Here is a 23,980-nt window from a genome sequence, read left to right on the forward strand (position 1 = left end):
AAAAAATGATTGCACATAAAACTGCAGATCTATTATGTACAACTTGCTATTTCTTTTAAATTTCGTCTTATTTCCTTCCCTTCCTCTTTGTAGAGAAACAAAGGGCAATTCAGTACAACAGAGAAATGTTGATCTTGAAGTCAAGGGATCCTTCCTCTTTCCTCTCTCAACATTGGGCAATTCAAATATACTCTCTGAGTCTCAATTTTTTTGACTATATAATTAGGAGGTTTAACTAAGATTTCTCTGAGATGATCTAGGATATAGGATCATCTATGGTCCTATAAAGCAGAATCATGGAATTATTTTATTGCAGTTAGAAAAAACTTAAAGAAACAAGATTTTGAATTTAGAAGTGCTTTGATGGTTATAGTTCAATATAATTGAATTCCACTTATAATCTAGGTGTTTTGTTTTATATCTTTAAAATATGATTCTGAGGAGAGTTCATCAGAATGCCAAAGGAGTCCATGACACAAAAAGGTTAAGAACTTCTGATCTAGTTCAAGTCCCATAAGTACTACAGATAAGGAAACTGAGACCAATCTAGTATAATATCCATGCAAAGCATTTTTTTTTTTTCCTATATAATTTCAGGCAAGTGTAAGGTTGTTTCAGACCATTTCCACATGTGTTTCAGATTTCTGCTTTTCCTGAAAGATAATGATGGTCTTTTAATATTTCACACAATTTGGTGTCTCATATTCTAAATCCTCAGAGGCAAATACAGGTGAGAAAACTGAGATAAGAGGAGGTTAGATCAATTGTCAAGAGTTGCCCTAGAAACCAGTAACAGAGATGGAACCCTAAACAGGCTTTATAATTTGTCAAACCAATATTTTTTCCTTTGCTATCTAGACAATGCTGCCACATTCTGAAATTGTATATTATTTCACTTATCTGCATTTATACTCCTATCCATAATTAAGCCTATAGATTAAGCAGCTCAGAGGCATCATGGTAGAATGGGAAGAGTCCTGGCCTGGATGTATATGTGTCATAGTTCACACACTAATTTGTAGAGGGCACATTTCTCTCCTCTAAAATAGAGAAGTTAGACAAAATGACATCTAAATTTGTTTTAGTATTTAGTAATAGTCTATGATTCTAACTCATCTTCCCAGTTCCCACATTATATAGGATACTTTGAATTAGCTTTAGCAATTCCTGTCATTTTGAAATAAAGAAAATTAATTTTCTCATGTTCATGGCAAAATTACCTTGTGGCCAACAATCAATTTTTAACAACTAGGTAGTATTTATCCCAAGTGGGGAACTGAACAGTATGTGATAAAAAATGTTTACTTTGTAACCTAGAAATAATTTGGACCTTTGGGGCCAAAGGTTTCATCACAGTGATCTAAATACTCAAATAAGCACATTGGACTATCCTTAAACAAGACTAATGCACAAAAAAAGACAAAATTAAGTCAGACCATCGGCTACAAGGTATGGAGTTTCAATCATAAATCAGGAAAATCATCTTCTTTGCTCATCTCAGTCCACTCTTTGTGCATGATTCCATAGGTTTCATACTTGGTATGATAATGGTTACGATTGAGATTGCATTGAAGTGAGGGCATTAAATACAAAATTCTTCACAATTTCCATGTATAGATGACACTCTTCTAGTTAGATGCCAAGAGTTATAGCCGAGCTGTCATAAAATCTGAAGGTAATCTATAATTAGATGATATCTATCTGGCTTCTATTCATCCATAAAAGATTAAGGTGATACTTTAGGCTAGGTGATTTAAAGATCTAGCTAACAATATACTTGTACTGAAGTTTACATATATATATTCATGCTTTATATCAAGGCTTTTAGATTTGTAATTTTGTTGAATATTCAAATAACGTTCATAGCTAAGAATAACAGTCTCAGTTTCTACTTGCCTTTGAGAGAGAGAATTTTTTTTATTCCCAAACATTCATCACAGCAGTCTGTTTTCCTTATATTAAGATGAGTTTATTAAATTGTCCTTCACTTAATATTAAAACAAAACAAAACAAAATTCAACAATAACAATAAAACTAGGTCATGTCACCTGCTCAGAAGTCTGGTGTTTGTATCAGGAATTTGAAAGAAGTTAACATAAAAATAAGTACTTTGTTGGGGACAGTAGAGAGAATGGTCAAGTCATTTCAAATGGTTTGGATAAAGCATTTCATTACTGTTTTAATGCATCCATGTGATATAATATCTGTCTTGGCCTTCCCTTCAAAATCCCCAAAATATTCAATTTGGGGGACTGAATTTTCAATATGAACAATGTTCTTCTGTATACATTATAATGTTTTTCTCAGAAGTAAGCAAAGAAAAACTGAACAGCCAAGAAATCTAAGAAATTGGTTCATAATTTCCTTGACTTGATTCCTCACCCTTGGGGAAAAGCTCAAGTTGTGAAGATTTCTTAACAAAACAGTATTTGGATCCAGTGATGCCCCCAAATTAGGGACTTCTGCATTTAAATATCATCCAAATATCAAATTACTCACTCATACTCAGAGTTCACTGGAGGATATTTTAAGCAGGCAAATGTTTTTACATTTCTAATTGCCAGAGATATAAAACATTAAACCCTTACAAACAGGAATTAAGAACTAGTTGTTCCTTTCTTTATGCCCTCCTATAACATAGTAATTGTTTGAACAAAAATATTTCCATTGTCTCATTTAAAGGACAACACTCATGAAAATCTCTTACCAACTAAGACAAAGTCATATTTCTACAAAAGATGTTTTGGATTTTTGTGATCATTACAGATATATGATAACTGGTTATTATATCTGGACTATTTCCCTGATTTTATTCATTTATTTGTTCATTTATTTTGCTCCATAACTTTAGTCTTAAAATAAAATAAAATTAATTTAGGCCCTGCTGTTACTTTCTACCCAAAGATGCCTTTTAATGATATAATATGATTAGCATCGTTATAGTTTTCCTTACATCAGTTCTAAATATATATATATTTTTTGCAATTTCTAAATCCCTGCTCCTGGTTTTGCTTTGTAGAGCCAATCAGAAAAACTCTATCTTCTATAAGAAAACTTAAAATACTGAAAGAATATTCTTCTTGTCATTTCTTCTATAGGCTAAATATTCTTAGTCCCTGAACTGATCCTCAGAGAGCATAATCTTGAAATCCTTCACCACCTTTGATCATCCTCCTTGGAATATTTTTGTTTATCAATAGCCTCCCTAGAAAGTGGAACTCAATACAAAAATAAAAATTTAGATTAGGTCTGTTCAAGACATACGACTCCATTCTTATTTCCTTCTTTTTGGCCCTCCCTCCCCTTATAAGCTTCAAAATATGAGGAACAAACAAGCTTTTAATGTTACTTATTTCATCCTAGTAAACAGGAACAAAAATATTTCAGTCCAATTTTTAAAAATCCAACTATAGGTTCTTATTATTTTCCCACTATTATTAATATTAGTAAAATGATACATGAGTAGAAATGAACCTCAGTATTGGGAAAACAATGTGAATCATTATTTTCATTTTTATTAACATTTTATTTCAATGGAGGCCATGTCTTAAGGCTAGTCTAATTTCTTTTGGATCCAAGCTAAGTTTTACCAGTACCAAAACTTGCAAAATATATTCAATGATTTAATCTTAAATATATATGTGTGTGTGTGTGTGTGTATATAATATGTAATTTTAGTTGATTCTTTATGGTTAAGCATATAATGGCATGCATAACTTTTCAGATATTGTTTTACCAAAGTTATCAAGTATGTGATAGCAATATTTAATCCATCCTCATGTTTCTCTAAATAATGACTAGTTTAACAACAATAACAACAAATTAGTAACAAAGTGAATGCCTATCAGCTGGGGAACAATTAACCCAACTGTGGTACTTGTTATATAATGAAATATTGTGCTATAAGAAATAGCAAATGGGGGCAGCTAGGTGGCACAGTGGATAGAGCACCAGCCTTGAATTCAGGAGGACCCAAGTTCAAATCTGGTCTCAGACACTTAACACTTCCTAGCTGTGTGACCCTGGGCAAGTCACTTAACCCCAGCCTCCAAAAAAAAAAGCAAATATGAGGAATTCAACAAAATATGACTCATGAACTGGTAGAGATCAAAGAAAGCAGTATCAGAAGAACTACATAGGCAAAGCTGGTCATAATATAAACAACACTACTAAAAAGCAACTGAATTCAGAAACTATAGTGACTAATCTTGACCCCAGTAGACAAATGATGAAACATTCTTCTTTCTCTAGAAAAGTTGGGAAGGGGCAAGACTTCTTAATGTTGTAGACTAGCTGGTTTGTTCAACTGTTTTTCTTTGCTATAAGAGAGAATTTTTAATGGGAAGGAAAACATTTTTTTAAAGGCATCAGTAAAACTTTCATACATACATATATATGTATATATATATACATACATATACATACACATACACAGAAGTCAAAGATTTGCAAATTGGCATTTTGTGCAACTAACCTTCACCCTAAACATCTAGGCATGAAGTTCTTTTCCTATTTTGCTCTTAAAATAGCCCTGACATGGGGGCAGCTAGGTGGAGCAGTGGATTGAGCACCAGCCCTGAATTCAGGAGGACCTGAGTTCAAATCTGGTCTCAGACACTTAACACTTCCTAGTTGTGTGACCCTGGGCAAGTCACTTAACCCCAGCCTCCAAAAAAAAAATAGCCCTGACACTTTTCAAAAATTAATTTAAAATACAAATCATTGCAAGAGAATATGTCTCTGTCCTTTTCTAGGAGGCTCAGCCCAACTTTCCTGTTTATTGTCATTCTATAGAACTCTTCTAATCTTGTCACTATAAATTTTTGTATGCTTTTATAAGGACTGGTTAATCTGATTGTTTTTTCAGTGAAACAAAAGACTACACAATATATTCATAAGATCACATATTTAGTACTAGTAGAAAAAAGTCTTGGAAGTCATCTAGTCTGATCCCCTAACTTTACAGATAAGAAAATTGAGGTTCAGATATGTGGTAACATTTTCCCAATGCATCAGAGATAGCATATTTTAAAACTTGAATTTAACATCAGGTCCTTTAAATTCCAAACTAGCATTCTTTTGACTTTAACATGAACTTCTCATTGTACAGGGGAAAGGGAGTTGGAGAGGAGGAATAATGCTGTGAATAAATAACTTTGTTCTATACAACAGAGAATTAACTAAATCTAAATTAACTAAATAATTCATTATGTACTATTGTCTTCAGAAAATCTTTATAAAACATTTTAGTGGGTTTCAAACACTGTAAGATCATTGAAAACATAGCCTTTTTTCTGGGAAGACCCAGGTTTCACAGCTGAAATAGTCAAGGTTATCTTGAAACAGAGGGGAAAGGCTCAGGTTATTTTCTAAAAGTTTGCTACATCCTAGCCATCATTTAGTTTCACAATTTAATATGCTTTGGGATGTCGATGCTCATCCAATGGCATTGAATGTCTCTCATATGCCCAACATGAATTAAGGACTTTGAAATAATTGTCCTCCTTACCTCACAAAACAAATCAACAAGTCCCCATTTAATTACCACCAAAGAAAGAGAAGAACCTTGAATGAGTTGATTCTTTGTAGAAGGTCAGACAGAGAAAAATAACAAAATACTGTAAAACCAATAGTTAAAGGAATCCTAAGACAATGCCAAGAAACAGAATGTACTCATAATGACTAATACATGCAAAGACTAGAAATAAATTCTAACAGATTAAACAGGTTTTACAGCAACTGAAAGGTATATTCAATTATTCCAAAACTAAGCAAGCTTAAGAGTATGGCAGTCTTCCCTATTAATAAGAGTATAAGCTGGATAAGCAGTTTGAATAACCTATAAATTATTTCCAATATTAGTAAGTAGACGTTTTTTCCAATGTGTTTTTAATTAAACCAATTTCCAAGGTGTTTTTAATTAAACCAATCCTTTAACTGAATCAGTTTATTCTAAGGACTTCAGATTCTTCTGTAGTTCTTTGTAGAAGTGAAAACTTTTGTACAGAAATGTTAAAATGCTTTGCTTCTTTGATCATTTAATAAAGATTTTCTGGGTCAAGGGGCCTAAGGCAGCTGTTCTAAAATAATGGAATATATGCAATATGAAAAGGGAACAAAATGTATTCCCGGAAGCATTTGAGCTTCAAACACATGTATGGAATCATATACAAATATTTTAGCATGGGGTTCTGCTGCAACAAGATAAACGTCATGTGTGACAGTATCACGTGTGAAAATAGTTTAAAATAAATAGCAGAGTTTCAGAACAAAATGGATTTACTAAGCTGAACTACTTTCCTGGATCACTCAATGTTCTGTCATTTGTACAAACCTATTTTAAATGTGTAGTCTTCCCCCCCCCCCCATTTCCACATTAAAGCAGGCAAATCTTGACTCTTATGAGTTAAACATTCTAGAGAAGCTACAATGTCATAAGTATTCATTTTAGAAGACAGGTCCATAATCGGCTTTTATCTAAAAATAGTGCCACAGCAGGTATCTACATTAACAGTCCTATAACCATCAAAATTTCAAGAGATCTGAGGGATGGAAACTAATATTTGTTTGTTTGTTTTCTGTATCTTAACGTAAATGAATTATATTTGCAATCTCAGAGCTTTTAAACAGTTCAGTTGTTAAAATCCATATTTGAAAAATAATCTTTATTATACCCTAGATACTGATAAAAATAATAATATTGTGATCAACTTTTGTTGTTTGATCTTACTTTTTAAATACATAGACATCAAGTCAAAGGAAAGAAAATCTATCTCTCTGCTTAATAACTCTAGGATGATGAATTGTCCTTCTATATCATTCCACTGACCAGAAAGCAGCTAGTTATGGTATAGCTTTATCACCATGATCTAATCATATGTTGTTGACATTCTAAGCTTTTTTTTTTTTTAAATGCAGCTTGGCTATAGAACGGTTTGATCTGGAAATATCTATGTAGCACCTCCCCCCAAATTCTGCACAAATAATTTCATATTCCCTTTTCACCCCACCCCTATCCCCAGCAAGAGCTAGAGTATAAACTACATTTATATAAATGAACATTGTTAAAATTCTTTGTCACCTATAATAAAATATTCCTCTTGCAAAAACCTATGGCCAGTCTGATAATAATATTAGTTAATGTATTCTAATTGATTCAAGACTGGGTAAAGAAAAACACAGATTCTATGTTATAATAATATCAGTATAAACCATGAGGTCATACCTGATGACTTAGAGACTGGCATGGCTCACTGGTTCCAGGCTGCATGACCTTTCTATTTCCAGAAACCCCCAAAGATTGCATTTCCTGTCTTACAAAAGAGCATCACAACCATCTCTATCTCTCAGCATCTTCAGGGCTAGTGAAGAAAGCTTCAAACAGCAGGTCTGTCCATCAGAATCTGTTTAAGCCATTATCAAATAAATAAATCCTAAATACAGTAGATCATTTCCCCTTGTACGATGACAAGCATCCAGAATTCAGGAGGGCTGACACAGTTGTATTGCTGATGCTGCTAATGCTGTCTGAAAACAGTAAGCTTACTGCTTAAAGCAATTCTGCATCATCCAAACAGAGAGCAAGCCACATCCTTCAGGTTTTTTTTTTCCACTCGTGTTACTATAAAGATTTTGCCTGCCAAAAGGGGGTGGGGGGCAGAATTTGGTTTTCTTTTAACTCCTTTAAATAAGAACTAAAGTATATGATTATGCATTTAAAGTTTACATTTCTAAGACCAGGGTTGAAAATATCATTTTTAGATTGAAATGTTTTTTTTTCCCCCCTTACATGAGCAAACTTCATTTTGCTGACCTAAAAAGCAGCACTGTATTCTGACTTAAAGGAAACTTACCTTTAAAAAAATCTCTCTCAATCACCATCATCACAAATCCAAAGCAGCAAAAAATTCAAACAGAAGCCCATATCTGCCTAGTTATAAATATATTCCCCAGCATAGCACAGCACAGCACAGTGCTTCATGCAGTGACTAATTTTACTGAACTGAAGTATAAAGACACTTTAGCACACATTTTTCCTATCAATGTCTTAAAAATTAGACATGAGGGAATATGTATATATATAATTATTACATACATGTTATATATTACATATATTTGTATATGTATATTCATTAATTTTCAGGAGATAATTTTAAATTTATATGTCTTAAGACAAGTAGTTAGAATGTTACAGAAGGAATTTATGCATTTGGTCAGAGATAGATGAAGTATAATTAAAGGTCCTTTCAATTTTGAGATTCTAAGACAAGCCAGGCATTCAAAAGTTGTTTGAATATTTAAAGAGGTTAAGGTATAAAAAAATAAATAAATAAATAACATGCCACTGATGAATGTCAAAGCTCTATCACTTAAACATAAGAATAAGTTAACAAATTCTTCTTACTTTTATTGACTAATAACAGCTTCCATTTATATGACTTTTATCCCTATTTTACAGATTACAAATCAGAAGTTATAGCCACACAGATTTGACCAAGGTTTAAATTCAGGTTAAGGACTCTGCCTACTGTTCATATTTCATTATTTCATGAATCAGGTAACTTTTCTCTGGATTATTGTGCCAACCATCTAACTGGTCTCTCTGTTTCCAGTTTTGCTTTTGTCTAGGCCATTCTGAATATAGTTATCAAAATTATATTCCTATGGATCATGACTATGACTACAGTCCCCCTTTACTAAAAATCTTTAGTGGTCCCCAATAACTTATAGGTTCAAATAAAAATTCCCTTATCCTAGTATTATTGACTCTACAATCTAGTTCTACTCTATCTTTCCCTGTCATTTTCTATTATCTCTTTTCTTGTAATCTTATGTTCCAGATAAACAGCATTCTCTGAACTTAACAAGCCATTTCCTAAATATACGAATTCCCTTAATATCCTTAATGCCAAATCCTTGTTTTCCTTTAAGTTTCAGTTAACTTGGCTTCAAGAATGAATAGATAAATTATATTCACTTATTATAATTGTCCATTTAACCTAAAATATTATCTGTTCTTATGCACATAAAATATTTCAGCTATTATTAAATTTCAATTAATATATTCTCAGGCTCAGCTCTTCCTTAATGTCTTTTTTTTCCCTTTTGAAATGCTCCTAGAACTCTGTTTGATATCTCTATGGTCTTCTTTACTTTCTATCCTTTAAAATACTTATATATACATATCAGATCTTCAAATAAGATCCTTGAAAATGCAGATTTTTTACTTTTGTCTTTGCATCCCCAAAGCCAGATGCACAGTATTTTATTTACAGTAGGTACTTAATGTTTGTTGAATTGAATGGGATCAAAATGTTGATGAATGTGATTTCTCTACATTTGCTATCATGCAGATAAAACTATAATTCTTCAAAGTACAGCTTAAGTCCCCTGGAGCCTTCCTAGTTCATTTGTTCCAGTATTCTTAAGTTGGGGTCTAGAAATTATTTTAATTTTATAAGTATATTTCAATATAATTGGTTTCCTTTATAATCCTAGGAATCTCATTTTGTGCATTTAAAAACATTATTCTATAGAAGGGGTCTGTAGACTTTTCCAAACTACTAAAGCAGGTTCAATATGCCAAAAAGATGAAGTGCTCATCATGCTCCAGATCATATTAATCTGTCTTCTCTCAACTCCTTTAGCATTTGTTGCTATGTCATTCAATAATCAATTTCTTGCTATGCTGTATGGCTTTTTCATGGTTTCCTATGTATATACGATATCTCCCCATTATAATTCAGCTTTCTTTTTTTTTTTTTTAATAATGCAGCTTTCTAGAAATAAGCATAGCGGATAATAGTTTATTTTTTTATGCTCCCCTTGACAACTATCATGCCACTGTGCATAAAAAGGTACTCAATTAATACTTATTGAACAAATGAGTGAATAAAAAGTAAGTAAAGAAATAAATCAAGTAATCCTTTGTGATGACTTAAAATTTTAACTGGATATTTTGAAGCATCATATAGACATAACCTTTACTTTTTATTAACCAGTACCACTAGTAACAAGAAAAAGACCAAGAAAAAACCTGTCACCAAAATATTGTAACTTTTTTCTTTTTTAAAAGAAATCATTTTCAAGTAAAGCTTATGAGCATGGAATTATTTTAGTGAATGAGAGAGAAGAGAAATTATGACAGATTATAAAGAAAAAATAGATGCTGTATGAATCAGAAATAAAACAAATTCAAAACTCTGAGACAATGTCTGTTCCTGGCAGAGACACAAAGCTATTTTTTTACAATAGGAAAAAAAAGCTCAGAAAGGCAGCGAAGCATGGTGAATAATGAGGCAGCTTTGGAGCCAGAAAGACTTGGGTTAAAGTCCCATTATTGATATACACTGTCTAAGAAGGGGCAAGTTACTTAACCATTCTGTGGCCATAGGCAACTCTCTAAAACTATAAATTGTAGGTAGATTGTTAAATCTGCTTTAGTTTGTAGAATTTCCTTACCTATATAATCTATAGATACATTCCTACAGAAAACTTAAAAGTCACCAAAATAATATTTTTAAATTGCCAAATACAAAATACAAAAGTTTTTTTTAGGTTTCCTCTAGTTGCTTAATTAGTTGAACAAAATTGTTTGCTTATAAAATGAATATTGACTGATAGAAATTTCATAATAATTTATCAGATTGTTTTCAGAAATTAGAATTAATTAGAAAGATACAGTAATTTATTACAAACTATGAATCTTGAATGACCCTAAGTTTCAAGGGGTAGGAAGTAGATCTGTGGAATAGTAGTACCAAATCAGTGCCTTCCTTATACTTTGTTATAGATTAGAGAGGCATGAAGACATTAAGTGACTTGTCCAGCTAGCATGTATCAGAGGCAAAACTCAAATTCAGACCTTCCCAGCGCCAAGACCAGTTCTCTACCCACTACAATATACTGCTACCTCTTGCTCATAAAAATGAATCTATTTGAAAAGTATCACATGATGAGACTGTCTGCCATCTAGGGGAGGGGATAGAGGGAAGGAAGGGAAAAGTTGGAGCAGAAGTGTTTGCAAGGATCAATATTGAAAAATTACCCATGTATATGTTTTGTCAATAAAAAGTTAAAATAATTTTAAAAAAAGAAGAAAAGTATCACATGGTGGCAGTAGGAAGGGCATGGAGGTGAAGTCAAACAATGGGTTTAGATCTTATCTCAGAGCTTACAGATGGTATGGCACTGAAAGTCACTCTGAGCATGTTTCCACATTTGCAGAGAGATTATAATACCTTTAGTACCCATCCCACAAGATTTTTGTAAGAAATAAAGGAGATTTTATATGCACATATGTATATCCATAGATACATAAATGTTATTAATGAGATGTTCTGTATGTAAAACCCTTTGCAAACTTTAAAGCTTCATGTAAATCCTAGCTATTATTATTATTATTATTAGATATACCGAAGTAGTACAGTGGATAAAGCATTGGGCCTGGAGTCATGAAGATCTGAATTCAAATCCAGCTTCAGATTCTTACTAGCTCAGTTATGCTGAGCACTGTTATGTTGAACACCAGACTTCAATTTGATTCAATTTCCTCAACTATAAAATGTGGATAATAAAAACACCTACCTCTCATGGTTGCTGTGAGGATAAAACAAGATATTTGTAAAGCACTTAGCATTTGTTGTTAAGTTCAGTTGTGTAACTCTTTGTGATCCCATTTGGTACTTTCTTAGCAAAGATACTGTAGTGGTTTGCCAATTCTTTCTCCAGCTCATTTTTACAGATGGGAAATAGATGTAAAGAGGATTAAGTGACTTAATTGGAGTCACACAGTTAGAAGTGTCTGAGGCCTGATTTGAATTCAGAAAGATGAGTCTCTTCATTTCAAGTCTGTTATTTTATCCACTATGACAACTAGCTGTCCTAGCACATTATATACCATTTTTATAATTGTTGATATTACTATCATCATCATCATTATCATCATCATCATCATCATCATCATCATAGTATTTATATAAATATTCATGTCCAGGTTCTTAATGTTATGATAAACATTAAAGAAGAAATTATTCACAACTATTGTTATATCATGTTCATCTTAACTCAAGAAAATTTTCTTCCAAAATTTTAAAATAATATGCTAAGCAAATATAAGCTCATTCCTTCATTGTCTTTTGTCCTGAACCCCTTTGGCATCTGGTGAAATCCATAAAATACCTTTTCAGAATAGTTTTTTTTTAATGCAAAAAATAAACATATAGGTTTAAAAGGAAACTAATTATACTGAAATATAGTTATTTATCTTTTTTTTTTTTGTAAAGGCATTCAGGGTTAAGTTACTTGCTCAGGGTCACAGCTAATATATAGCAAGTGCCTGAGGTCACATTTTAGCTGACCTCCAACACTGGTGTTCTATAGACGCCAGGTTCTGCATTAGACCAGTATATAACTATATTTTCGTTGCAGCTAGGTCCCAATTAGTGACAATAATGAATTCCATTAATTGGTCACATGTATTTGAATTCACATAATTTGAAGTTACAATTATGTAGATTATGGTAATTAATTGTTCCAGCCCAAATAGAAATGTGAATTAGAATAATGTGGGTCACATTATTTTAATTCTGCTAATTGGGTTCCAGCAATAGATGAAGTTATGTCTACCTAGACAATCCTAAGCCTTTCAGTAAATGTTTAAGTAATTTGGAATATATGCCTTCCCAGCTTTCTGCCTCTTTTTACAAGGCACACTACTCATGTTTGTGTGTGACTTATTTATATAAATTTTTTTGCTCTGTATTATACTTAGTGACTTGCTTCGTGGTCTCAGTTAATTTCTCTATAGAGTAAATGGAAAAAAAAAAGAAAATTTCAACTAATTTTATCAAAAAAGAAAAACAACTTAGGTGTTTCTCAACCTTCTCACTCTAAACATCCTTTTAAACTAAATAATGATTCAATAGTGATGATAATGGTTATTATTTTAGACCTTAGACAAATGTATAGTATCATTCACAGCATTCAGCTTCCCTTTTTTCCCCCCCTTCTCTTATTTTCTCATAACAGATCATTCTTGGAGAAAGCACCAAAATCATCTAGACAATGGACAACATATAATAAATTGCCCAAAGACTGCAAAAAAAAAAAAATCAGAGAATACATTTTTTTAAAGAAGGAGGTAAAGAGGGAGTTTGAGGAAAATACATTAGAGATACAAAGAGATAAAGAATTTTGTTCAATTATTAGGAGGTAGTGTGGTGAAGTGACAGGAGCTGGATTTGGAAAGTAATAAGAGGTCCTAGATTCAAAATCCAATTTTGCCATTCCTTTTGTGATCCTGGACATCATTTGAGCTCCCTAGACATCTTTTTCCTTCCCTATAAAAGGAAGGAGCTGCTACACTTTATGACTGCTAAAGTTCCTTCTTACTTTAAAGCTATTACCTAAATACATCTTATCTTAAAAATCATTATTTTTTTATTTTTATATGATGAACAGCTAGAGGATACAGTGGATAGAGTATTGGGGCTGGAATTAAGATCCATCTTCCTGGACTCAGACCCTGACTAACCATGTTATTCTGGGAAAGTCACTTGACCCTGTTTTCCTGCATTTCCTCATCTGTAAAATGAACTGGAGAAGGAAAGGGCAAATCACTTCATTATCTTTGCCAAGAAAACACAAGAAGAAAGACATGTAAGTTAACATTTGTAAAGGCACTACTTAACAAGCTTTAGGTTTAATTCTTAACAACATTAAAACAAAAACACTATCCAAGTTTTTGGAAATTATTACAGTATAAATCATTGCAAGAAACGTTGCTTAAATTTTTAGATTTAAATACATCCTATCATTGTTTCTTAAGCATTCCTTTTAGTCTAGATGCCCAGAGATAGAAGAAAAAAAAAACAATAAAAGAAAAATATGAATCCTAACATGTCCTTTACCTCCAACAGTGTCTTGTTTCTCACCTCACTGGGACATAGAAGTGATTCTGGATTTTCTAAGTCTGTGCCTGACTTATGCAAATCCTAATAGGGCCTACAAATCTGGAAAAACTTCCCCTAGAGGCCTAATGATAACCTTGAAAATGAACTTAGCTAATTATATGGAGCTCCATTGTCAATGGCTTGGTCACAAGACAATGAATTCTTTGGCTATGGCAATCTTTTAAATAAAGAAAAGTACAAATGGCCCTCAGTCTGGTATAGCTGCTTTCTGCTTTTGCAATGGCAGTGCTGTGGAAAAGAATAGCTGACAATGCTAAGTTTTCCCTAGTTTTTAGACTATTAATATTAATCTTAATTAATAGCATCCTAAAACATTTTCCCAATGATTACAAAGTTAATATATCACTTAAGAAACCATCTTTTAGCTAATTTTGTAGTTAAAGAGAGTAGCATGGTATAAGATTATCACCCTGGTGTAGGAGATGGAGAGCCAGCTTCTGAGTGAAAAAGCCCTGAGTTTAAGTTTCATTCTAGACACACATTTCATATCTTCATTGTGAGACCCTGGGTAAGTCATATAATTTTTCATTGGCTGAGACATTTTTAAGACTCTTGAAAATAACTGTGGCTCTGCACAAGTAGAAGGAATTCCTTATAATAATGAAACCATATATCCAATTAAAAAAAAAAAAAAAAGCAAACCAAGAAACAAACATAAAAGTGAGATTCACAGTAATAAATTCACAGTCCTAAGTCCAAAGAAAGCATAGGAGAGGAAAAGAGAGAAAAATAATTGAGGACAGGAGAAATAAGTAAGAGGAATAAGAAAAGTTTTCTATAGAAGGGAGTACTTATGTTCGGTACTGAAGGATACTAAAGATTCTAAAAGGAAAAGATGAGAAGAGAGTATAATCTAGATATGAGAGACAACAAGGCATGGGGATAGAAGATAGAATGTTAAGTTTGGCCAACAGCAAGTGTTTTGTCTGTGCAAACAAGATATTTCTGTCTTTAAGAGTTTGTATTTTATCCTGAAGAGAATAGGGAGCCACTGGATTATGTTGAGGGGAAAAGGGGAATACATTTATAGATTTATAATTTCAAGGGTAAATGGGATTAAAAGATAGAACTGGAGAGAAAGAAAGAAAGACAAAGACAAAGACAAAAAGAGACAGACAAATAGAAGAGACAGAAACAGAAACAGAGACCATGGTCCCCTGCTAAAGATTTCATTCTGTTTTTAGTTCCACACAATTTAGCATTTAGGAACATGTAAAATATGGCTCTAAACAGCAAGGAAGATTCAAAATTTAAGCATGACACAATCTTAGTCCTCAACAATCTTTTGTCTTGTTCCTGCTCTATCTTTCCTGTTTTGTCTGAAATTAGGACAGCTGAATGACATAGCAATAATCTTGACTTATTCTGAAAGAAATTAAATTCCTACAAATGTCTCACAGTACTTCTTTTGTTCTTCAGAATTGGCAAGACCACCAAATGGCCCTCATCAAAATGTGGAGTACAAGTCAGTCAGCTAACATTTTGTTTAGCACCAACTATCTTCTGGGCACTGTGTTAAGTACTGGGGATACACAGAAAGACAAAAAAAAAAAATTAGTTTTGACAACAATGAATTTGTTAACACTATTTTAACATTTGCTCAACAGCCTGAAATGTATCAAATAGTTCTAAATTATATACTACATTTTAATATCTTGATCTACAAAAACAATGTGAGAGATTATCAAAAGCTTTGGAGAAATCAAAAGACATCATATCTATTTTATCTTACATGTGAGCAACAAAACCCTTTTAAAAAGGAAATGAAGTTTGGTGTGACTAGCTCAAAGTAAACCCACATTAATCAATGTCATTTTTCTTTAATGTTCACAAACCTTAATAATGCCTTCTATATTTTTGCTTGGAAATCAATGTCAAGATTATCATAATAAATTTAAAAGAACCTGCTGGAAGAATGATCAAGTTTTCTAAGCATTATACATAAGAGATAATGGAAGGTTTATCAACAGTAATGCTTTGTTTTTTCTTCCTTCAATTATAATTCATAAATTATACTGATAGTATCACTCACTCAAATATAAACATAAACACAAATAAGAACCAAAAGAATATGCTAGTTTGAAATTTAAAGGGTTACTGGCAAAATAAAATAAAACACAAGCACATTTGAATAATATTTAAATGCAGTTTTAATAATACTGTGATTTTATCTGTGAGAAGAGACTTGAAAATAAATTTATTTTCATTTTAATTCTTATACAAGTGAGAATTATATACTGATCTGCAAAAGATAAACAAATATAAAATTGTAACAATGAAATTCACAAAAAGCAAAGCCCCAAAGAAAAACTTAAAACTTAGTCTTGTATCATTCAAATATTTGTTGTGCATCTACTATGTGCCTAACACTGTGTTAAGACAAGTGCATAAAGTTTAAGATTTATAGTAATTATTCTTAAAGAGCCCTCAAAGAAAATAGATAATAATGACAGTGATGAGACAAAATCACTATGTGGAAAGAAATTTCAAATGAATTTACTAAAGTCTCATTAAAATGCATTGTGAGATTTTCTGAAAATTTAATAAGTACATTTTGCTAATTGCATTAAGAACTAATGGTTAAGGTGAAAACAAAGCTTATATCATTTTCCTAGATAATAATATTCTTGGGCAGGGAGTTACCAAGTTCTGGAAGGAAGGTCATGTAAAGAATATGTAGAGTAGAATGAAAAAGAAAAGAAAATGAAATAAAAAAAGAAATACCAATATAACAGATGCCAAGGTTGTGGAACAAATATGTTATTTCACTTCAGGGGATTACATATTTGGTCAAGAAGGCAGAAAACCAAATGTAGTAGAGTCAAGTTATTTATTTTATATCAACTCAGACCATAAAAGTATAAGATACTGAACTGCAGAGATTATTTGATAAACTATCTTTAATATATTAAATAGCTAACACAGCATTGCTATATGGACTAATTTACTAAATCTACACTTGCCAGAGTTTACAAAAAGGACACAGCAATATAAAATAGGCAGAGTAAAGAAGGTGGAATAATGGGAATTTTATGGTTGGTTGGATAGCTTCATTTACAAAGGCCACTTATTGCTCTAAATAATTTCTCTTTGCTATTGTCTTTTGACAATGCATAAACATAAATGTCCAGCAATTAATTTGCCTTAAACAGTCAGAAGTACAGTCTCAGTTGAAAATCACACAATCTAATATGGGAGCTATGGCTCTAGAGAGACAAATCTTTTAAAACTCAGTTAAGACCGCAACATAAAACGCTGAAGTAAATTTTGGGAGTTTTGAGATTCTTTCAGTAGATAGAACTCTGACATCAATATAGGAATGATAAAGAAATTTCGTAACAAAGAGGAGAAAATAAAGTTGATTTTCAAGAAACAGGAAAGTCTCTCCATTCAGCCAATGCAGAAATGGGAATCTTTGCCTCTTGGGATGAAAATGAAATCATCTGTGAAACATAAAGAAATAAAGACAGAGAAAATCACCAATATAGCTCCCTCTATGCCCTATGATCTGATCTGTTTGTTAGGAATGTGAAAAACAAGACAAATGAAATTAAGAACAAAGCTAACCTCAGCAGCAAGAAAAGAATGTTGAATGAAATTAAAACTAACAGGAACCATATTTGTATTAAACATTCTTGTGGATAAAACACCAATCAGTGAACATTCTAGTAGAGACACCTAGTGATTAAGGGAGGGGAAAAGGATAAGAGTTTCTTCCTGGCTTCCATTAACCTTAAGATATTTAATTTTCACACATTTAGAAGTTATAACATTTATACAACCTCCATTTAATAGAGCTTCAGACACCTTACATTCACTACTTTTAGAATGGTAAAATAAGAGGCCAACACTGCAAAGAACACAAATGTTCCCACTTTAGTGACATCTTTATATTAAACTTTGCTTTCCATACTTACACAATGAAAAACTAAATAGCTCTTTGGAATTTACCCTAACAATATAACTTTGATTATAAGGAACAGAATAGCAAAACAAAATTATTCAATTCAGAAACTCTTCTTTATAGCTTTTACATTAAGTAATAGCTAATTGCTAACATTTATATAGTGTTTTTAATTTTAATATATGACATGACCTTCTTTAGGCTTTGACTCAACCTCACAGATTGGTGCTATTATATACTCATTTTAATTGAGGAAATTGAGGCAAAGATTAAGTGAGTTGCCCTAGGGTCATGTAGCTAATAAGCATCTGAGGCCCAAGTTGAATTCAGTTTTCCTGATTCTAGGCTCAGGGTTCTTCTATCCACTATGACATCTAGCCAAGGAGTATTTCTAAGCCAAAGAACTAAGTTTACTTGTTTTGTCAACATCCATAGACACACCCTCTCACATATATGTGTATATATACATATACATATCTATGCATGTGTGTGTGTTTTATTCAAAAGATAAGCTCCATGATGGAAGAAATTGTTTTTTGTTTGTATCTCCATCACTTATCCTAGTGCCTTACATAAAATACATGCTTATGAAACTTTTGGATCAAATTGGATAGGAATAATGACTTAAATGTCAAATGCCTTTACAAGAAATTCCATAGGCTTAGTTATTTCCTTGTTGTTACCATTAAAATTTTAAATTGAGTTTAAGCATTCTTAAATCCTGGTAAAGTTAATTAGCTGAATTGGCTAGCACCTTAAATTCAACATTACTCTTTTCTCAGAACAAAAATGAAGTAAGAATCCCAACAATTTTGGCCTCCAGCCACAAACAAAACAGTTAATTCTCTCTTCAATTTTTTTTCTATTAAAGGTTTAATCTCTGTCATTTTTTTTTCCTAACTAAAAAAAAAAAATCCTTTTTAAGAATAGGATATGTGAGAAGTGCCCTTTTCATTGGTCTAAAACAAGCTATTCTTTCAATGTGTTTTTTGAATACCTGATATGCCCTAGTAAATGGAAGGAAGGAAGGAAGGAAGGAAGGAAGGAAGGAAGGAAGGAAGGAAGGAAGGAAGGAAGGAAGGAAGGAAGGAAGGAAGGAAGGAAGGAAGGCAGGAAGGAAGGAAGGAAGGAAGGAAGGAAGGAAGGAAGGAAGGAAGGAAGGAAGGAAGGAAGGAAAAGAGAGAGTGAAGAGGAAACCCTGGAACTCTGAAAATCCTTGAAGGAGAAAATCTCCTTCAATTCTGCCTCAATAAGGGATACTGCCCCAAGTCTCTTTCCTTTAAATGAATTTAAGTTTTAACTGCTTGAGGGGGGGAATGAAGAGGAAACCCCAAAACTCTGAAAAATCCTTAAAGGAAAAAACCTCCTTCAACTCCGGCTCAGTGAAAGGACTCCACCCAAGCACAAACAGTTTCATCTTTGTTATCTGGGTGGGGATGGCTCAGTCCCAAAACCCACAGAATTCAATTCAAATTCTAACCAGGAGCCAATCTGGACTCCACCCACAAAGTCCCCTTCAGCTTGTAGCAAAGCCCCTTATTATAAAAGAGCCAGACTGGAGCTCTTTCTTTGCAGAGGTCCCAAACATGACAGCCTTACGCCTGGCACCAAGGATCTCTGCCCACTGGAACACTGTTTCTGGTGCCCTCTTATCTCTACCTTCAACTTTACTAACTAGACATTAACTTTACTTCCAAACCCCATAATAAATCTCTTTTATCATCTAGGTTTTCAGATCTGTAAATTCCTTTATAGGGGACTCTTGCTGCCACTAGACCTCATTTAACTCTGTATTCTTGTGCCGAATCCAAAGAAGTTTCAGGGGAGCTCTATTTGACTCCCTGTACCCCGAACCTGCCACTAGACCTCAATTAAACCCTAATTTCATTTAGGTACCCCAATTCTAGACCTCATCATTAGAAAGGGAAGAAGGAAAGGAAAGGAGGAAGGATGAGAGAGAAGAAGGAAAGAAGAAAGAAATGAGTTATCTGATTTCCAGGAATTACAATCTAATCAGAGAGATGGCAAGTACACATGTGACTAGAATATAAGATAGTATAGAGGCATTAAGTGCAAGATCATTTTTCACACTTGCCTAGAGTGTCTTAATCTCCAAATAATAATAGTTTCCTCAAAATTTTTAGTTTAAAACAGTTTTGTGTGAATGGGCATAATAGAAGCATATTTGATAATAATATCAGATATGGACGTGGCCATCTTCAACAAAGAGATGAACCAAATCAGTTCCAATAGAGCAGTAATGAACTGAACCAGCTACACCCAGTGAAAGAACTCTGGGAGGTGACTATGAACCACTACATAGAATTCCCAATATCCCTATTTTTTGTCCGCCTGCATTTTTTATTTCCTTCACAGGCTAATTGTACACTATTTCAAAGTCCAATTCTTTTTGTACAGCAAAACAGCTGTTTGGACATGTATACATATATTGTATTTAATTTATACTTTAACATATGTAATATGTATTGGTCAACCTGTCATCTGGGGGAGGGGGGGAGGGGAAAGGAGGGGAAAAATTGGAACAAAAGGTTTGGTGATCTTAAGTGCTGTAAAATTGCCCATAGATATATCTTGTAAATAAAAAGCTATAATAAAAAAAATTTTTTAAAGAGATAATGACATCAAATACTTAACAAACAAAAATAGAAAATAGTGTAAGGATTTTATCTTCCTGGCTTATTTTAACATGATAACTAATAGTTATTACACTATGTATGATAAATTTCATCATAAAATTATTTCATTTTTATAACACTCAAAATTCTTAGCTTTTAAAAAATATTAGTTGAATAGAATACATATTCTCTCTGTTTCTCTCTCTCTCTCTCTCTGTTTCTCTCTCTCTGTCTCTCTCTCTGTCTCTCTCTCTCTCTCTCTCTCTCTCTCTCTCTCTGTCTCTGTCTCTCTCTCTGTCTCTCTCTCTCTCCCTCCCTACAAACCCAGAATTATAATCTACTCCTCTCAATATATACTCAAATATAGAGGCAGCTAGGTAGTCCAATGGATAAAATACTGGATGGGAATTGGGAAGACAAGACAAGAATTTGTGAGTCCAGCCTCACAAAAGCAAAATGGAGCACCTCCCTTTGAGGGTTGTTGTGATTTGAAAATCTTAAAGCATTATATAAATTCTAGCTATTACAGGAAACTATTCAAGTTAGTGAACCATTCCATGATTTTATTAGCTTTTTCTTTCCCTGGATCTCACATAACATTGCATTTTATACCTTTTTTGAATGTATCATATTCCTCTACTCCATGAGAGCAGGAACTCTGCTATTTCAATTTTTTTCTCTCCTATCACTTAATAAAATCTCAATACAGTATCTGTGTTGTTTTTCAATTTAATGGATATTAAGTATTCATCCAAATACAAGATGTATTTATGGTAGAAGTACAAACAATGATATATAAATAGAGATTCAAAGTAAATAGATTAAACCATGGGAGTTAAGAAGACTGGAATTGGGTCTCATTCATGCTAGCTGTGTGAGCATGAACAAGTCACCTACACTTTCAATTTCCACAAGTAAATGTCTAACAATGCATGGGTAGAGAGATCTTCTAAAGTGAGAGTCTTCCATATTGGCAGAATTATATTATAGGGAGGAGGGAAATTTATCTAAATAATAGATCACCCCCACTCATATTGCAATGAAATGTCTTTAAAATTAAATGTGTATAGGCCTATATACTGAAAATGTTTGCAAATATGAAAAGTGCTCCACAAAATTAACAAGAGAAATGTTAATTTAAACAACTGTATCATCAGATTGACAATGATGATACTTCATGCAAAAATGGTAAAATAAGGAAATAATCAGTATTGGAGGGATTACAGATATGTACATTAATTCGTTTTTGAAGGAGCTACAAATTGGTTGAATTATTCTGGAAAACAGTTGGAAATTATGCAAAAAAATCCACTAAATCATATGGATTCTGCCCAGTTATCTCACCACTGGACACATATCTCAAGAAGATCAAAGACAGAGAAAGGTTCCCTATACATACAAAAAAAAATTAAATATAACATGTTTTGGTCTGAGAATATGGCTAGATTTATGCATGAGAACAATTATTCTGGCAGTTACAGGAAGAACAGATTGAAGGGTGGTGAAAGTAGAAGCAGAAAGACCTTTTACAAACATATGCAACATTATACTGACTTCATCTTTTTATATGTATGTCTTATCTCTGGAAAGAATTTGTAAGCATTGTGAGACTACAAATAATGTCTTATATCTCTTTATTGAGACTAAGATTGTGCCTGAGGAGTAGTAGATGCTTCACAAACACTTGTGTTGTTGTTGTTGATGATGATGATGATGGTTGTTTTTTATTAGAACAATGATAATACTGTAGGCCAGAAGTATAATAAACATGACCTGTGGGCCTTTGTGGTTCCCAACATTCTCAAGTATATCTTGAAGGAGATTAAAATATAAAGAGTAAACATTTAACAAAATAAATGGAAATATAATGAAACATAGGTAATATCTATATTTTTTTCTAAGTCAATATGTGATCTATAGGGATCCTTATATTTAGTTTAGTGGTCCTCTGTTTCTACTTGAATTTCATACCACTTTTATGTACCATGCTTTCAAATCCAGAAGCCCATTACTTTCATGCCATGTCCCATGAAACTTAGTGCACACAAATTAAAATAATATGTACCATGGCTCAGTAGTTTATTATATAGGAGGAGTCTTTCTTGGTGAACTTCAGAGTAAATCCATCAGCAATTATTCTTTAAATGTTGACTATGTATCAGGTACAGGTATTGGAGCAACAGATACAAAAAAGGGAAGATACTCAAGGCCTTGAAAGAATTCCACTGGCAGGGGAACTTGTGAGAAGCTTGCATTTTAGTGAAGAGCAGAGACCTATGAATAGGCCTGTTCACAGTTACCTACTTGGTCTCATTTACCAACAAACCTGAAATTCCAACCATTCTGCCATTCCTTAAAGTTTTAACCCAATAGAATTGGCTAGTGAAGATTAATCTAGGAGTGATACCACATTAATTAGGTGAATTCTATAATAATAAAAAGATTACTAATCATTGTCATAGAAAGGCCTGGTAAGAATGTATTAATTCATTTAACAAGTCATTGTTAAGTACTTAATACCTGCCAGTACTGTGCTACATACTGAGGATATTAAGTTAGTGAAATCGTTCCTATCCTTAGGAGGTTTTATTAAGGGGTGAGGAGAAAGATAAAAAGATAGGAAAAATAGACATAAAATAGATTTAAGAATAGGTACAAACCAAAATCTGAGAGAAAATGCCATTAAAGTAGCAAAAACTTTTGATTTTGATTGAGAAGCATGAGCTGTAAGGGTAATTGACACAGAATCAGTAAGTTTGGCTCGTTATGGCTCCAGTGTTTATTAATTTCATTATCCTGAACAATACATTTATATTCATTTATATTTATAGGAAAACTTTAGTTTTCTTATCTATAATATGGAAACAATATTACTATTTACTAAATAGAGGGGTTTATATTTTATTTTACAGGTAGTAGGGATCCACTGGAATTTAGATCTGGGTTTGAGAAAAATCATTTTGATCACTGTGGACAATGAGTTAGAGAGGGGGAAAATGAGGCACAGATTTTGGAGGAAAGACAATGAATTTTATGTTAGATATAGTGGATTCATATATTGAGCTGCTTTCAATCCCATTATACTTACTAAGATAACTCCTTTCAGTAATTCAATCATCATTAATACTAAGTGAGCCATTAAAAAGATATATGCTCACTAAAAGTGGAAAATATCTAGCATAGATTCTAAATGAATGAAGGATTACTTTTAAATGTTAAGATATTTTATACATTTGTGTGTGAATGACACTGTGCTGATTATGTCAAACCATGGACCATTTAAAAATCTTCCAAAGAATATTCATAATCAACAAAAAAGTTTGGTTTAACTATTTACAGAGCAAAAACCAAGTGGAGAAAATACCTATCATGCTACATAGTTGGTTGATCAGTTCATATATCTTAGACAAACACTAAATAGATAATGAATAGTTTCTGTTTGAATGTAGAAATTTGTGTTGCTTGAC

The 23,980-nt window shown here is 32.7% G+C and overlaps 1 protein-coding gene across 8 annotated transcripts in view; it reads right to left on the minus strand.

Moving 5' to 3' along the window:
* Window positions 1–23,980, minus strand: part of SLC4A10 (solute carrier family 4 member 10) — a 357,517-nt gene that overhangs the window by 248,546 nt on the left and 84,991 nt on the right. For 4 of the 8 annotated variants that reach the window (XM_074303279.1, XM_074303275.1, XM_074303274.1 and 1 more), the window contains exon 1: window positions 7,226–7,431. The exons of 3 other annotated variants lie outside the window; for them this stretch is intronic. In XM_074303279.1, coding sequence (XP_074159380.1) covers window positions 7,226–7,306 — 81 coding nt within the window. In that variant the 5' untranslated portion in view covers window positions 7,307–7,431. Of the gene's footprint in view, window positions 1–7,225; window positions 7,432–23,980 lie in introns of those variants that run through there. One more of the 8 variants, XM_074303278.1, reaches the window with a different exon arrangement.

This window comes from Sminthopsis crassicaudata, chromosome 3 (genome assembly GCF_048593235.1).
Source record: "Sminthopsis crassicaudata isolate SCR6 chromosome 3, ASM4859323v1, whole genome shotgun sequence".
NCBI classification, from domain to species: Eukaryota; Metazoa; Chordata; class Mammalia; order Dasyuromorphia; family Dasyuridae; genus Sminthopsis; species Sminthopsis crassicaudata.